This window comes from Mangifera indica, chromosome 4, assembly GCF_011075055.1.
Source record: "Mangifera indica cultivar Alphonso chromosome 4, CATAS_Mindica_2.1, whole genome shotgun sequence".
Lineage (NCBI taxonomy): Eukaryota > Viridiplantae > Streptophyta > Magnoliopsida > Sapindales > Anacardiaceae > Mangifera > Mangifera indica.
The window spans coordinates 20,839,673-20,856,833 of NC_058140.1; the positions used below are offsets into that span (position 1 = coordinate 20,839,673).

Genomic DNA, 17,161 nt, shown 5'->3' on the forward strand with positions numbered 1-17,161 from the left:
CATCAATTATAATTATTAATATCTTTTAATATAAGATATATATTATAAAATATAATACTATATAAATGAAAAGTGAAAAATGATACTCACCCATCAATAACTATTTGATGATATTATATACAATGCCAATCAGAATATTACAAATTTACTCTAAGTTCAAACCAATCATCAGTTCAATTAGATCCAAATCTACTCACAGACGGCCATGTGTTATAATTGAATATATTTTTCTAGGAAACACAAACAAACACATCCATCAATCAAGGTAGACATTGCAATTAATTAGAATTACGAGAAGAAGAGCCTTTCACTTTTGAAAAAGGAGTTTGGTAGCATCATGTGGTAGAAAAATGAGCTGGGTACTAATTTTACCCACCTAGGTAAAAATGTCAAACTCATTTGGTAGACAGCACTGTCTACAAAGAGCATTTCTGTTCTTATTATTTTGGCCCTCTTAATTGAAATGAATCATTTTTCAAAGATTTAATATCTTGTTCCTGCATCTGCCCAATAGTTGACATCCATACACTACAGTTTTTTACTATCAATAATACAATATTTCATGTATGCATTGTTAGTTCCGTAGGTGTGATATTGATAGTTGAAAGCATTCCATTCACAAGACATGCACAATAAAACCAACCAAGAGGGCAATATTATTGAAGGGGAATTAAACTATCCTTACACAAATTGATCGGAAACAAAAATTATCTCCCTACGAGTTTAAGATAGAACAAAACCGATAACCTTAAACCATAACATGGGCATAAAGAAAACTGATCCTCGAGAAATCAGTATTAGAGGTGTGAGTTTTTAATTATCAATAATATTTAATATACAAATAATTAAATATTAATAAATATAAACAAATTGACATATCATCATAATGACATCTTAGTCAATATCCACGTTTGCACTACCCATACTCAATAAGAGAGTAATCAAACCCCCCAAACTTAGAACTTTAACCATATGGATAAATGACAATTACTCTGTGGATTCAAACCCTAACAGATAAAACAGAGTTTTTGGGACTCAAACTGGACCTTGACCTGATCAAAAGATCAATCCATGGGTCAATTGATTCGACCAATGGAATAGACTGACAACTTCAACATAATTAATCATTGGATAAGCAAAATGAAAGAGGAAAAAGTAAACAATATTGTTATTAAACCTTTGAGAGTTGCTAGAAGAATCACATGGGTGGTAAAATTGTTGGCCACACAGAAATAAACAAACAAGGTGACAGAAATTCAGATTCCAGACCATCTAAACACTAGTAGAATTGAGGCCCTAAAAATATTAAGAGCAAAAAAAAAAAAAAAAATTATAAAACTAAAGAAAACAGACTCTATTTGCTCAAAACTACTACAAAAATATCAACTGAGTAACAAAATCAATGGCCATGTTCATTGATGTACTAAAAAAACTACCTTGACTACTGACCTTCCAAATCCATAATTTGATGTGAAACCCAGTCAATATCTTGCCAACTGAGGGAGCAGTTCTTGTGTACATCCAAAAGAAAGAGCAGAGCCCCGTACAGATCACCAAATATGTGAAAAAGAAAATGCAAACCAGGGGCTAATTCCTTGAGGATTCAGTTCTGTCCCTTCTTAATTTGGTCGAACATTCTGCCTTGTCTTGATCATTCGTTTTAGTGTGGCTAGCCAGAAATTGCACTCATCCCATTCGCTTGTGGTGAGAAGTACCTGTACCACACAGATTGGAGAATTAAATAATCAGTTAAGCTACCAACACAGGCATGAAATCACCAACAAAAAAATAAGTAATCTTGAACTTGCCGTTTTTACCTGGATTTGTAGGGCTGTACCAAAATCATTCTTGTCCAAAGCTTGGCAGAGCTGAACAAGCTTATCGGCAGCATTTTTAGAGATGTCCCCGCTGTTAAGTTTGGCAAACAAGGCACCTATCTTCTTTGAATTATCTTCTATTTCACGCTTTTTAGCTGGATTAGCACGGGCACCTCCCAGTGCTTCTGATGTCTCGTGATAAAGTCTTGTCAATGTCACGATAACAGGTTTTTGATGAGCTGTAGAAAATATGCAAAATCAACACAAGTTAATAAGATGAAGCAAATCAAGATTAATTAGAGAATATGGAGAGCTACATAACAAAGCAGAGGCATTATTTCTCATATATAAGTAAACAAATAGAAATATTCTTTAAACCTATAAAAGACCAGAATCAAGACTTCCATTGACTCTAAAAGTGAGTTATGTCACCCCAAGTAGTGTAACATGAACCAAATCAAGAGAAGGCAACAAGATACTTCTTTTAGTTTGTTGTGACAAGTATATAAACATCTTTGGAATGAAGAGGCAGAAACAAACATGCCTACAGACACAATCAATAGTATATAATGCCTTTAAGGTGCCCCAGAGTTGATTAAATTTGATAAAATTTCAAGTGCCACCTCAAGAACATGTTTATATGGCAGAAACTTTGGAAAAATCATCAGGACCACTAGATTTGAACTTCACACGCCTTTAATAAAGAAAATTACCAGGCACATTTGATGTATCAGCAGTCTGTATTGTTGGTGGTGGTGCAGCAGGTGCAACAGCTGGTTGTACAGGTGCTGCCTGAGGACTAGTTGGTTGCATTGATCCCATCCCAGGTCTTTGAACAACCCCTGAACCAGTCATGGGCATAAATCCCATTGGTGCAGTTGTGGGTGCTACAACCTTTGGCATTTTAGGGCCGGGAACAGATCCCAAATGTGATGGCCCGTGTGCATCTGGCCCAGGAGGTACAGGATTATAACCCTGGTTAGAAGTTCCCTGAAAAAATTCATGCAAAGAGTTTCTTCAGTATACCAGTAAGAAAACCATATATACCACAAAAGCCACTCAATTCTTAAGCAGATATACTGACTGGATACAAATGAGAACCCAAAGTTGGTTGCTGATATTGATCTGCGTTTCTCAGCACAGGAGGAGTTGAAGGAATGAAGGGTCTCATAGACGGCTCTGTGGTAGCAGGAGGTGCAAAATTTGGCTACATGGAAATGAATATATACTTGATTAATCATAGAAAAAGATTCCAAAGAATATGTTTACTTTCAGTGACAAGGTATATCTTACAAAACAAATCTGCGAAATGACAGTACACCATAAGCAAATACTATACTTCAATGCCACAATTTTTCCAGACAAGTAACAAGAAAACATATTTTGTTGAATCGTGATTAATATAGAGATGAAAAGAAATAAGTCAAGTAATTCAGAGTACCTGAGTTGCGGGAGATGGTATAAATAAGTTAGGTTGTTGTACAGGCTGATACCCTGCAGAAGCTCCAAATCCTCTTCCGTTCCCATAAGGAGCCAATGGTGGTTGATAATTGTCACCATACACACTACCGGGAACTGACTGATGCAATTGAGCAGGTGCCGGTTCCTAAGCAATCCTCAAGAAAAGAAAGTGTAATTCAGACCAAGACAGCACAAAACCAAACCTGAACTGTAACAAGAACAATTTCTAGAAATAAACAGTAGATATAATCACCTGATAATATTGATGAGAGGAGTCAACCATGCCGAATTTGGATTGATTAACACCATGCAATAATCTATTTTGTAGTTGAGAGTTCTCATAAGCCACAGCAGAATTTTGTAGTTGAGAGTTCTCATAAGCCACAGCAGCAGCTTCTTTCTCTGTAGCAATGAATCAGACAAAGTCATCAGCTAGTATTAAATACTACAAGTAGCAAGATATATGTGTGTGGGCTATAGACCTATAATAACCGTGTTCCATTTAAATCATCACATGGAACTACCTGAAACCAGCAATGACAGTAATATGGACTCATCAACTCAAGAAATATATGTAATTGTCATTTTGTGAAACACAATTGGAAAATTAGTAACACAGACTGATAAAATAATAGGAAAGTTGATGCCAAAATTACACATACATTATGTATATATTTGAGCAGGAATGCAAACCCAAAAGGGCACCAGATTTATTCCGTTTAGGTTTGGAAAAGGATACACCATGCTATCAGCATTTTTTCCAGAAATCTGGCTAGGAAATATTTTTGCTATTACAGAAAAGTCTGAACATATTTGATATCCAATTTTCAATAGAAAGAAAGTATTGTCAAAAAGGAAGAGCTAGAAATTCCAATTAGAAGAAATTTAAATAATATTTCCCAATAAACAATGTCCATTAGTACCAAAAACGAGATAACCCCAGAAGCACATACCAGGTCCATTAGTACCAAAAATGAGATAACCTCAGAAGCACATACCAGGTTCAATAGAACGAGCAATACGGTCTCTTAAGACTGTAAGCTCAGGTGACAATTCCTCTGATCCCAAAAGTTTCAAGTACTCCATTGCAGTTGTTAGAAGCCCTTGACTAGCTAAAATTTCAGCATATTTCTCAACAAGCCTGCACAGTGATGCACTAAATCTCTTCTGACCAGTAGCCAAAGCTAAAACAATAGTCTTCTCCATCAAGTCCTAACCAAAAAAAAAATCTCAAATATGAAAGCTATCTAGACAAAAGATGTGTTAGATATTCTACTAAAGGAAGTGCACCTACCTGAAGAAGATCAACATAGGATTTCCCTCCATGATCAGTCGCCAGGCTCCTTGACCAAATTTCCACGGTCTTATCAATGTTATTTGCACATATATAGCACAGAGTTGCTGCCAGTGTATTACCAGCTGCCATTAGCTTCGAAGCAAGTGCATCACAGAGCATAGTCCATTCCTCTCTCTGAGCAAACTGAATAATTACAAGAAAGTCATCAATTGTCAGCAAGCACATAATTTTGAGATGGAATCTAAATATTTTTGCATACAGAGCTAATAATAATGGCACATGTGACTAGGTAATCAATGGGATTGTATGGCCTGTGCAAGCATATGCAAAAGCTGTAGGCCAAAATCAATTCAGACAGATCATACCATGTGCTAAGTATTTTTAGTAACATTTCAGCATAACACATACAGTAACTCCCAAGGAATTTCAGCACAAAGTAGGCCAGTGAGGTTACCAATTCTGGCACTCGTAAGTTCTCTCCAATGTTATGGTATTGCAATATTTTGACTATCATCAATATCAAGAAGAAGAAAATACAGATAATCTCATTAATGTAATATGCAACATATTCTCACAGCATCATAAATTCTATATTTGCTTCCCAGAATTCAATTCTTACCGTACAGAGAAGAGCAAGTGTTTCTTTCCAGAATTTAAGAGGCCTGGTGTTCACAAGGCTCAGAAGATCATTATTCACCATTGCAGACACAATCTGAAAGCAAAAACAATCAATGTTGAAGTTCTTCAAAGCAAGAGTGCAGCTGAAAACATTCAATAATTCATGAGATGAAAATTTAGCTACCCCATTATAACTGAGCAAAAAATTAACAGATCCACTAAATAAGAGAGTAGAAATTAAGCTACCTTTAGATAAGGTGAATGACTCATCTTGAGATATTGATCACGTGTGCTCTCCCACAAGGCAGCACCACCAATGTGAGCAATAACTAAAGCATCAGCCATTTTATTTGTAGATATGCACAGTGCTACTGCCCCCTTGTAGTCTCCCACAACCAAAGCACGTTGAATACTATCATCAAATGATGGATTAGAACTCTCCTCCAGTCCATCTGTTTCTTCCTGCATTTCTTGTGCATTAGGAACAGAATCCTCAGCAAAAGTATTGACAGAAGTTGATACAGGTGTGTCAGCTTTGGGACTTGGAAGACTATTAAAGAAATCTTCCCCATTATCAGCAGCAAAGATTGAGGCTCCTCTATCCCCCTTGTCAACCACTTTATCTGTTGGTGAATTCTCAAGTGTAACAGCACTTACTTCCTGGGAAAGATCATCTGGCACAATATCTTTTTCCTGTTTAGGTAAACTAAAACCAAAGTGAGTAATCAACTTTGTCCTTGCATCATCTTCAAACATTATTTTTAAGAAATCCCATGTTTCACGGTCATCCTCAGACCTGTTTGGAAAACAACCAACAGAGAGTTATATGCAGTCATTTTCTATTTCAAGTAGAGGAAAAAGAAGAAAGAAAATTTTATCCCAACACAGCCAGCATACTTGCTCTCTTGTGATTTTTTCTCACATAAAATCCTCAGCGAAGACCTCTCTCCATTCTGTATCGATTCTTCAAATTCAGATGAACGACTCACCAAACTGTCTTCTGTAACTAAGCTGTGCACAGAGACCTGAAAAAAAACAGAAAATAATAACTAGAGAAAAGTCACAGAAGCAGAAGAGAATAGGAAACTTGAAATAAAATTACCTCTGAAGCACCAGATGACTTGGGATGAAATGAAACAAGCTTTCCTCCAAATCCAAAGGATACTCCAATGGGACGTTTATACCACTTTGGTGCCCTCAGTGGAGCTGCATGGAAATGATACCAAGTAAGGAGATTTCAAAACTGATTCTCTTGTAAACAATATTAGTAAATACAGAAGCAAACACAAAAGGAAATATTAAATAAAATTTTAGAACATGAAAAAAAAGTAGCACATTATCAGATTTGAAAATTCCAATTTAATTCAAGTTGTAGACACTTTCAATTGCCAACCCTCTCTACCAAATAGAAGCTCCATAATCAGATTACAATAATTTCCAACATATTTTTGTGGCAAAATATGTGGTATTATCATTTCCATGAACTGTTTATTTAATGTATATTACAACATAGCTAAATTACCTGCACCAAATTCATTCTCGCCCACACCATATCTGCTGCAACCCTGTGGAGTGAAAAATAAATATCTTGGCAAAATAAGGCCAATATATTTTCTAATAACATCATCAAAGGAAACTATAATGTCTCTCCTATGCTTAGTCAGGAAAACAAAGAGAAAAAAATGCAAAAGGTTTATATTAGATACAACTCTTCTCAGTTACAAAAAAGTTTTCAGATTCTATGTTTGGGCAATCTTCTGGGACCAAAATCTAATATTCCACTTAAAAAACACAAAATGCAAGCCAGCCTTATTCACACATTCAAAATGAAGTTCATAAGAAACAGATGTATCTTCCAAGAAGAAAGCCGCCAAAAATATTCCAAAATTTTATAACATGAAACTTCAGTATTAGCCACATTCAAAAAAACAGTGGGAGGCCTTCAATATTACTCTGTTAGAGATATTTCACAGGTTCCATAGCAATGAGCTGAAAACAATTTCTTCCAGAAAGACACAATAAGAACATACCTCAATATTATAAAGTCCAATTTTCCCATCAAATGATGATGCAGAAATCACTCCAGGTATCTTTGGATACCAATGGACATCAAAATTCCAGTTGGTTCCAGCTGGCAGTTCAGTGACAATCTGCATTAAATATTAAAAATAAAAATTATAATAATAATCAGTATAGTGTCACTATAGCACAAAGTTCTGTCAAGACATGAAAAACATCACAATAAAAATACATGCTGAGGAGTGATTCAGACCAAAAATTACATGGTTCTAGGGGGAAGGAGGAAGACCAAAGCTCACAAACAGATTTCCCTACCTCACCAGTAACTGTGTCCCAGCAAATAGTACGGTTATCCTTTGCACAAGTAAGCAAATAGGAACTGTCAATTGGACACCAGGACATTGCGATTACACCTGTGTAAGATAAGCAGTTACACATAAGAACCTCGGAACTATGTACATTACAGTATGAAAACATATAACTACAATTGACAATGGGGACCCTTCCTTGCAGACAAGGAAAAGTGCAGCATCAGAAAAGCAGTAAAGACATATTAACTGCGCCTAAGTGTCACTCAGAAGTATTAACTCTTAACTTCCAAAGAGAATGGGCAAGCTGACAAGACATCGATAAATTTACAATGAGAATCATTTTGCAGAATGCCATACCTTTGGTGTGCCCCACAAACTCCTTAACTGGCGACATCACATTCCTCATATCCCAAAGCTGCTCACAAACATCATTGAAAATTAACCAAGTTTAACAACAGTCCACAGGTAAAACTAACAATAATATATAGATAAAAATATACATGTATGTGTGTGTGTGCATCATTACCCTTAGAGCAGGTGAACCATCTTCGTCAGATGCGACAACTAGCTGAGTAGCAACATCAGGATTCCACTGTAGAACAGAGCACCGCCTTCGAACCGAATCAGCAAAACTGAAAATAAAAAGAAACAAATTGATTACAAATTGCAATACATAAAAAGAAACAAACTGATTACAAATTGCAATACACAATCATATTAACAGCATCAGGCAGAAACGCAGAAGGCAATAGTCACTAAAATCAAGCCCTTACCTTATTACAGGTTTTTGCTTCTTTAGGTCCCAAACCACTGATAATACAAGAAAAACGATCTAATTATCAATGAAAAGAATACTAAAATAACAAATAAATGTAATGTTTCCCAATTCCTCACCAGTTGTTCCATTATAGGAAGTGGATGCTAATATGTGTTGAACCTTGCTATTCCAAGAAAGAAATGAAATTTCTCCTTGGGCAGCAGAACCACTACCCTGCGAAAAGAAGTTACAGAACATGTCAGATCCCAAGGAGATTTATATGAAGGAAAAAATATCTCAGGTTATGCAAAGGAGAAAGAAAAAGAAAAACACAAAAAGAGAAGGGGTTTCTTAATTGAGATCCATGTCTCTTGTCGCATTAATAATTCAAGAACATTCCAATAGCAGAAAAAGGTGATTATATTATGGACACATTTCACAATCCCAGCATTTAAAAATCTACATAAGCTGGCAAAAGCAAAACTTTCTAAAGTGGTAAGCAGCAAGGTGAACACATGAAACAAAAATTTATCCAGAGGTATAGTGCCTCTTACCTTGAGGGGTGGAAAATGAGAAGGTTCAGTTGGTGCTGTTAGATCCCAAATGCATATTTCACCATCATCAGCCCCAGAGGCAAGCAAGTTTGGGGCAATGGCATTAAATTCAAGACCACGAACCTGACATTGAGAAAAAAATTATATAGAGAGAAATAAGTTTGTCATCCAATCATTCCATAATTGAAGATCAAGCAAAACCACATATAACAAACAGAAAAATAACCTAATTAGAAGAAGAAAAAAAAAAAGAAACTCACAGGTCCTTTGTGCCTTGAAAGATGTCCAACAAGAGGATTTCCAGCAGTTCCAGAAGAACTGAGAAAAAATTAAAATAAAAAATTGCCTCCATAAAGTACAAGAGCATTTTTTTCCTACCATTGGCTAGTATAAATGAAAAGCATCCTTACAGCTAGAAAACTGATTAATTGCATTTAGTTATGAACATTTGAAGTAAACTATCATTGTCAAGCTCTAAACCCCCAAAAATTACATGAGCACTATCAACTAAAATCTACATAAACAGGAGTTCAAACTCCCATAATTACCAGTATTTCTGATTCATTGCAAAAATTGTTTGTCTTGAGCTTTATAATAACAGGAAAAAAAGAAAAAAGATAGTGTTGAAAGTAAAATGCAGTGGTTACTAAACTCAAACTAACCCTAGTTTGGAAATAGTGGGCAAAGAAAGAGTAAGACCTACGGAAAAAAATTGAAGAAATTTGAAATGCCTAAAATTTGCAATGAATATAAATGAAGAAACAAATTAAGCACCAATTATTCTGTGTCCAGAAGTTAGTGGCAAGGGTTTAGAAATGCAGTAACTATAAGTGATGAATTTCAATAGAACCCGTATGTCAAGAACCCAACAGACCATAATTCCAATTCATCAAATTTAACCAAATTTCAGGGAGCTAAAATCAATACAACGGTCATACCAAATACGTTCAAAAACAATAAATCAAATCAGAACAATTACCCTAATTTCCATTCATTATAATTTTCCGAATGCAATAATGAAATCATAACATTGCCTCCAATTCACCAAAATTGTCAAGGTTTTCAGCAAATCGAAATAATAATGATTAATTACCGGATCAGATTGAGAGGGTTCCATAGATCGATACTCCCATCGACGAGCCCACCCGCCACAAGCCCCAGCGAAAACTCCTCCGAACCGGATCCATTTTTACCCCAAGCAAGCCGGTTGAACCGCTCCGAGCTAGGCGACTCGCCAACCACGGGGAGATCACGATCGTCCGATTGAAAATCAAGCTTGAATATCTCGAGATTAGCCGAGGAGCTAAATGACAAATCAACTGCTCCTGCCATCGTCCCCGCCGCCATGTAAGGCGCGTCCGGCGCCAGCGCCACCGACGCCGATCTATTCACGCCTTTAATACAAGCCATCACACAAAGTTAATTACACCAATTTCGATCCGTGAATTTGTCAATTAACCTAGCGGATCTGAAAAATGATTATTTCCGGTTTTAAAGAATTTTAGGGTTTGAATTCGAATTTGATTTTAAATGATTTCAAAGAAGAAGGGGAAGAAGATAGAGGTTTCACGCTCGATGTCTCTCTCTCTGTCTCGACTCGCTCTGCACTCTGTCTCTGCTCGACTATTATTTGTGCTTAGCTTGTGTTGTACCTTGGACTAGACTGAGGTTCAAGGGCAGTTTTGTGCCGATTGTATTAGATCTGTAAAGTACACAAATATCTGGTGAATCAGACTGAGGTTCAAGGGCAGTTTTGTGCTGATTGTATTAGATCTGTAAAGTACACAAATATCTGGTGAATTTTCTCTATGTCCCAGTATTTTAATATGCGTGGGAAAACCCCCTATCGGTGGTGATTCTAAATAATTTTAATTTAAAATGTGTAAAACTATTTTACCTATTTATATCAATTAATAATATTACAAAATAATTCGTTTTGGTATAAACTGCAATGTATATGAAAAAGAGTAATACTATGTGTATCCACTTTGGGTACACAAATATATACACATTCATATGTGTCATCATATGATTGAGTATTGTTTTATTTTTAATTCAAAATGATCTAATCACATGATGACACATATAAATGTATACACATTTATATATCCAAAGTGGGTACATATAGTTTTATTGCATGAAAAAAGAGTCTTCTCATTTGCAAACAAAATCAAAGATTAAAAATAATAACATAATTGATTTTATTATTGTACGATTAGACTTTGTTTTATTTAAATATATTGAAGTAATATCAAATAATCGACAAGTTACAAAGTTAATGATGAAACACTTTATCTATACATAAATTGGCGAAAAGTATTAAAGTTTTTGATCAACAAACAACAAAAAAATTATTTTCATGATTTTGTAAAACATCATCTTTGATTAAATTATATATTATTGTGATTTTTTAATAAAAATTTAATAATAAGATTAAAAAAAAGAAAAATAAGGTTGAATTCAAATTAAATCAAAATTAATAAGTCATTTAAAAAGAAAAAAATATTTTAAAACATAGAAGAAAAAATTTTACAAGGCAAACTCCCAATGTCAACAGGGCAAAGTCTAACAATGATTCGAAAACATCTACCCCATGAAAAAATGGATAAAGGAAAGAAAAATAAATAATTCATTCGGACATAAGTTTTATGTTCACTTGAGAGACTAAAATGCCCTTCAATAATTCTGAAATTTGTAATCCTCCTAATACTGATCATTTTTAAAAATACTAGGTCTTACTTGTATCAAATGATTTCTCAAGGGGACAGCCAAGAACTTTCCCATATTTGATGTCGTCAGACTTTCCAATGATCTCATGACAAGTGTACCATCTCAATTTAATTTAATTTTCCTACATTTTGCCATGAAATTTGATTGACATATATGCTAGTCCACAGGTGCATTCCAATCTAGTCGTGCCTTACCAATACCACGGGTGATCTAACCTAATTTTGTCTTCAATTTTGTAGAGTTTAGTTTAAATGAAATCATCTTTTCAAAAGAGGAGTGGATTTGGGTCAAACCCAGTTCAAATTGAGCAAAAACCAGCTCAAACAAAAATCAAATAAGAAACATCCAGTTTGAATTCATTTTTGAACCATTTCACAGTGACGAGCAATAATGTCGAAAATTTCTAGGTTCCCAAATAAGAAAAACAAGAAGATCTTTCCCTTCATTGTTTTTCTCCTCTTGATTCTCGTTGGCCTCACTGTTCTCCCCCGTTGTCCTGTGGAAAAACTATGTACTTCAATCACTTGTCTAATCGATGTTGCTGTGCTTTATAAAAAAGGGGGTGGAGGTAGGCGGCGGGGGAGGACGGTGAGAGGAGGAGATGGAAGATGACACGTGGAGGATTTGCATGAAATGGTTTTACGTGTGCGAATGAGAAAGAGACGCTCACATTTAGATTTTCCATTCCAAGATTAATTGAAAACAAAGAGTCCAAGTCGTGTAGGCACCGCAATTTCATTAAATATTTATGAATGAGATAAACAGTGATATAAACAATCTATCGAAGAGACAAATAAATTAATCTTCAGTTAAATTATTAAGATAAAACTCTAATTCAAAATTAATTTATTTAAATCAAACCAATATAAACAAGATATACTCTTTAAGTTTTTATTATTTATACTTTTTTTTTTTGTAAAATTTTATCTTGTCAATAGATGGCATTCAATTTTATTTATAATAATACTATTATTTCGAATTTTTAATATCAAATTTGAGTTACAATCAAACGAGATGAATTTGAATTAAGGATTGAACTTATTTTTATAAATAAATCGAGTTTGAATCGATTTAAATCAAATATAAAATTAAATTATTTCAAAACTAATTTCAAAACCCAATTTATTGATTTTGAATTGATTTTTTTGAAATTGTTCAATCCTAACTAGATTTTATTCAAAATTCAATTGGTATAGAACCAAGGCATGAAATGGCTTCTTATATGAGGCTAACATTGACCAACATCTTAACGGCCCATTAAGGCCCAAAAAACTCACCCACACGCGCAGTCACGCTTCTAAATGCAAACGCCATCAATGTCACTCCTCTCTCTTGTTTCCACCCAACGAACCGAACAAACCAAACCTCAACCCGTAACTAAACATGTACCGCGACGTTTCCAGCTGCAGCACGTACAGCTACGGCGACGCACTCTACTGGGACACGCGCTACTTGCAGGAGGCCGGTTCTTTTGACTGGTACCAGCGTTACTCTGCTCTGCGGCCTCTTGTTCGCAAGAATATCCCTACCTCTTCGCGTGTCCTCATGGTCGGCTGTGGCAATGCTCGTAATTTGTCACCTACTCTCTGCCTCTTTTATATTTTCATCATTTTTTTTCAATTATGATAATTATTGTAATTTTCAGCTATTTTTTTGTTTGGCTGTTAGCAAAGTATGAGAAATTGTTGTGATTTTTTATGATGATTTCTGCTTTATGATTGTTTTCTGAGTAAGTGTGGAATTTTCTGGAGAAAGTGTGGAACTTTACACTAACAGAAAACCGCGTGTTCTCATAAGATTTCTTCAATCTTTCAAACAATTGTATATACTAAATGCTTTTTTGAACTTTGATCGGGCTTTTGTGAATATGTTACTCTAACACCTGGTGCAATAGTTCGGCAATTGTTAATATATTGTCCATTTTGACAAATAGCCTATCAATGTTTTGCTCCATGTATTGACAGATTAGTAGCTCACTTGCTGTTTAAGTCGTCATTTGTTATTATTTTCAAGCGATATATGGTTTGAATAGAAGTGTTACAGTTTCTCATAATGGAAGTACTTTGCAGTTATGTCTGAGGACATGGTCAAGGATGGGTATGAAGACATAATGAATATTGATATTTCAGCGGTGGCCATTGAGACGATGAAGAGAAAATATGAGTATATCCCTCAGCTAAAATGTATCCTGTTAAAGAACTTTGGAATTAGTGCCTGTTGTTATTTTATTTATTTGTTTTTTACTCAAATAACCGTTCCTACTTCTATGTTTTCTTTATCATTGTCAATAGACATGCAGATGGATGTTAGGGATATGAGTTTCTTTCCGGACAATTCTTTCGATAGTGTCATTGATAAAGGTATGGCTTGACCCCTTCTATCAGATTCTTGTTGAAAGTTGTAAATGTTGGTATTAAGTTAGTTCTTTATATGTTGGTGGTACTTTATTGTTGCTGCTGAATCTACACTCATGGCTTGCTGATCCGCAATCTAGGAACTCTTGATTCTTTGATGGTATGATGCACTTTCATATTTATTCATGATTCCATTCGCTCATTATGTAGCATCTTCAATTATTAACTGCTGCCTGATGGGGCACTGATATGTTTTAATTCCTTCCTTCTGCTTATATATTAGTGTGGCTTGGATGCTCCAATTAGTGCAGCCCAAATGCTGGGTGAAGTGAGCAGGTTAAAGACTTTCCTTCAGTTTTAAATTTTGATTCCTACTTTTGCATAAGCATCCAATTTTTTTGTTTTTATCAAACCTAGAATTCTATTGAGTGGTCACACATCCATGCACTCGCTAACCAATTGTTCTTTGTTACATATTACTGTGTGCATGACAAGTGTCTGCTTACTCATTTACCTTCCATTGTTTAGTCTTTCTGAGTATCATTTTCTTTTCTCATGTAGGCTCCTGAAACCAGGAGGGATCTATATGTTGGTAACCATAATCCCATAGATGTAACTTTTATTTTTTGTCATTGTTTATTAGTTTATTGGAGGAGTTCCAAATATATGATCTGTCCTTAATTTGCTATCGACAGATAACTTATGGTGATCCTAAAGTAAGAATGATTCATTTGAATCGCTTGGTATACAATTGGAAGATTTTATTGTACATAATACGTGAGTTTTCTTTTCCTTTTTACTCCCTACATATTGTTTTTCTTTCCCATTCATCTGGATAATTACTATTTGGGTGCGAACTTTTGGATGAATCATTACTGTATAGAAGAAAAGCAAAATATATCTACCCTGTTCACAGTGGGTAGTAAAATATGGACTGGAAAACAGAGTTATCTATTAATTGGCTCACACATATCAACTGTAGTTTATGTTATTTTTTCAATATCCATCTCTTGAATTATACTTGTTGCTAAATTTTGCAGAATACACACACACACATTTGTAATATAAGAACATGGCTGGTAGAACCCTAGAAATCCGATGTGACTTTGAGCTTACATAGTTTTGATTCTGGTGGGTCCACCTTAGCCATCGATAACTTGAATGTGTAAGGTTAGGAAAGAGGGTTTTTTCCAACTAAAGTGCAAGGGATCAGGTCTTCTTTTTCAGTTTTGAGTTAAGAAGGTGTTTGCTATTCTAAACCCTGATTGGTTTCACCCAAAGCAATAAATAATATGCTACATAAGGAAAGCTCTTGACAACTCATGGCATGTATGTGAGAGAGAAATTGGAATAACTTTGTATTCAGGAAATATATGTTTCAATTCATCCATGGTGCCCACTGATTTGTTGGTAAATAAGATTTCTTTTGTCTTGCCTTGATATGTTGCATTGGCATTATGATTTTATCAATTTGCCATAGTGAGTTTTTCATCTCAAATTGAGAGGAAGGAATATAGGTTTTAGTTCTGATTTCCTCTTTTTGTCCTGTCCCTTTTCAGCTCGACCAGGATTTGAAAGAACTGAAGATGGCAATTCTTCAATGAAATCATATTTGGAGCCTATTCCGACTACTGAAAATGGGCACCTTCCAGCAGACTTTGTTATGGAAGATCCTGATTCTCACTTCATATACGTATGTAAAAAGATGGATGATATTCTATAGGAACGTGTTCTGGTGAAGGTCTACGGTGCTCTGCAACAAGCTTCAATATGCGGCAGCATAAAATAACTATTTCCATCATCTTCACTTTTACAAGAAGGAATAGGTAGCAGGCATTCGTGCAGCTTTTGTAACATAAGATCTTATTTCTATGACTCCATTTGTTAGGTTAACTTCTGGATTAGCTGCTAAATAAATGCAGACATGAATCCATAGAGAATGTGCAAAAGAATTAGGCCAAATGACTATTTCCCACCCAAGGTTTGATGTTTTCTCAAGTTTCCACCCTTTAACTATGGAAACATCAAACACCCACTCATGGCCGGTTAGATTTAACAAAACCCTAACGGTGGTAAGGGTAAAATCCGATCGGAGTCAGAGAAGCCGTGGAAGACGAAGAACTTCGTCGGGGAAGACGAATCTTCCCAGTCATTGTCGTCTGGGAAGATGATCGTCTTCCCAGACAAAGACGAGATGACTTGTCGTCCTCTGGGAAGACGAGTCGTCTTCATCTGGGAAGATGATCGTCTTCCCAGACGACGAAGATGAGATCAATCGATCTCGTCTTTGTCGTCTGGGAAGACAATTTCTCTTCCCAGACGACTTCTCTTTGTGTCAGATGCGTAGTACAAGAGTTGAGGGCAACCGTCGGTGGAAGAGAAACCGTCGGGAGGGGAAGACGGCTAGTGATGGCGCCGGAGAAAGTGAAAGGGTTTGGAAATAAACCTTAGGGGGGGAAATGTAATCTTTTCAAACTTAACTTAGGGAAAAAAATGTTATTTTTAAAATTTTTAGAGGGGAAATGAGATTAAATTTACTACCGTTAGGGTTTTGTTAAATCTAATCGATCATAGGTGGGTGTTTGGTGTTTTCATAGTTAAAAGGTGAAAACTTGAGAAAACATCAAACCTTGGGTGGGAAATAGTCGTTAGGCCAAAGAATTATTTCAAACTAGAAATAAATTAAATTAATAATATATTACAATAATTAAATTATAAGTGATCATTGTGTTCAAAATGATTAGTTTGAGACTTGTAAGTTGTTGATATGCTTATACATGCAACAAGCAAGATACTTTTGAGAGAATGTTAGTTGAAATTTAGGGAGGTGCAGAATTTTTAGGGGTGATCAATGTGGATTTTAACTTTGTCTTATAATATTATTTATTTTATTGATATTATTATTTATCTTATTAATAATCTTTAATAATATTTTTAATTAATTCAAACGAGTTAAAAATAACCATTTAAGGTTTAAATTGAATTTAATCCACCTTATATTCAAGCTCGACTCTATAATAATAAAACTTTAAAATTTCCTCTAAAAACAACAGGAGTGAATGAAGAATTTACCCTCTGTCCCGCTTTAACATTGGTAAGCTTAGATATAATAAATTTGGTAGTCATTGACCATAGCCTATTGGTACCGCTAATTCTAGACAAAAATTGATATCAATGATAGGGATCTTCAAATGCCTATTTATAGCAATCTCCTAAAATACAATGGTTGGGCGCAGTTCTATG

The 17,161-nt window shown here is 35.2% G+C and overlaps 2 protein-coding genes across 2 annotated transcripts; one reads left to right on the top strand and one right to left on the bottom strand.

The window, feature by feature from the left end:
- Positions 1 to 1,141: 1,141 nt before the first annotated feature.
- LOC123213829 (protein transport protein SEC31 homolog B-like) lies at positions 1,142 to 10,542 on the bottom strand. The gene is made up of 22 exons (XM_044633433.1): positions 9,928 to 10,542; positions 9,095 to 9,152; positions 8,835 to 8,957; positions 8,418 to 8,514; positions 8,297 to 8,333; positions 8,050 to 8,155; positions 7,881 to 7,938; positions 7,528 to 7,625; positions 7,224 to 7,343; positions 6,716 to 6,758; positions 6,296 to 6,399; positions 6,091 to 6,218; positions 5,440 to 5,989; positions 5,195 to 5,287; positions 4,573 to 4,758; positions 4,277 to 4,490; positions 3,532 to 3,680; positions 3,259 to 3,423; positions 2,902 to 3,024; positions 2,531 to 2,807; positions 1,818 to 2,056; positions 1,142 to 1,715 (listed from the first exon to the last, which is right to left on the bottom strand). The coding sequence occupies exons 1-22, from the start codon at positions 10,242 to 10,244 to the stop codon at positions 1,620 to 1,622; spliced, it is 3,381 nt and encodes a 1,126-aa protein (XP_044489368.1). The 5' UTR covers positions 10,245 to 10,542; the 3' UTR covers positions 1,142 to 1,619.
- Positions 10,543 to 12,855: 2,313 nt separating this feature from the next.
- Positions 12,856 to 15,851, top strand: LOC123213011 (EEF1A lysine methyltransferase 4-like). The gene is made up of 8 exons (XM_044632323.1): positions 12,856 to 13,131; positions 13,634 to 13,747; positions 13,856 to 13,924; positions 14,059 to 14,078; positions 14,202 to 14,254; positions 14,480 to 14,510; positions 14,614 to 14,695; positions 15,478 to 15,851. The coding sequence occupies exons 1-8, from the start codon at positions 12,948 to 12,950 to the stop codon at positions 15,639 to 15,641; spliced, it is 717 nt and encodes a 238-aa protein (XP_044488258.1). The 5' UTR covers positions 12,856 to 12,947; the 3' UTR covers positions 15,642 to 15,851.
- Positions 15,852 to 17,161: the final 1,310 nt, after the last annotated feature.

Bases quoted from the DNA above. Each gene is read 5' to 3' on its own strand.
- LOC123213011 (XM_044632323.1), top strand. From the start codon at position 12,948: ATGTACCGCGACGTTTCCAGCTGCAGCACGTACAGCTACGGCGACGCA. The intron at 13,132-13,633 runs GTAATTTGTCAC...AGTACTTTGCAG, and splicing joins GGTCGGCTGTGGCAATGCTC to TTATGTCTGAGGACATGGTC. The intron at 14,511-14,613 runs GTAACCATAATC...TGCTATCGACAG, and splicing joins CAGGAGGGATCTATATGTTG to ATAACTTATGGTGATCCTAA.
- LOC123213829 (XM_044633433.1), bottom strand. From the start codon at position 10,244: ATGGCTTGTATTAAAGGCGTGAATAGATCGGCGTCGGTGGCGCTGGCG. The intron at 8,958-9,094 runs GTGAGTTTCTTT...TCTCAATGTCAG, and splicing joins TTTCAAGGCACAAAGGACCT to GTTCGTGGTCTTGAATTTAA. The intron at 6,219-6,295 runs GTAATTTTATTT...GTTTTTTTTCAG, and splicing joins AGTCATCTGGTGCTTCAGAG to GTCTCTGTGCACAGCTTAGT.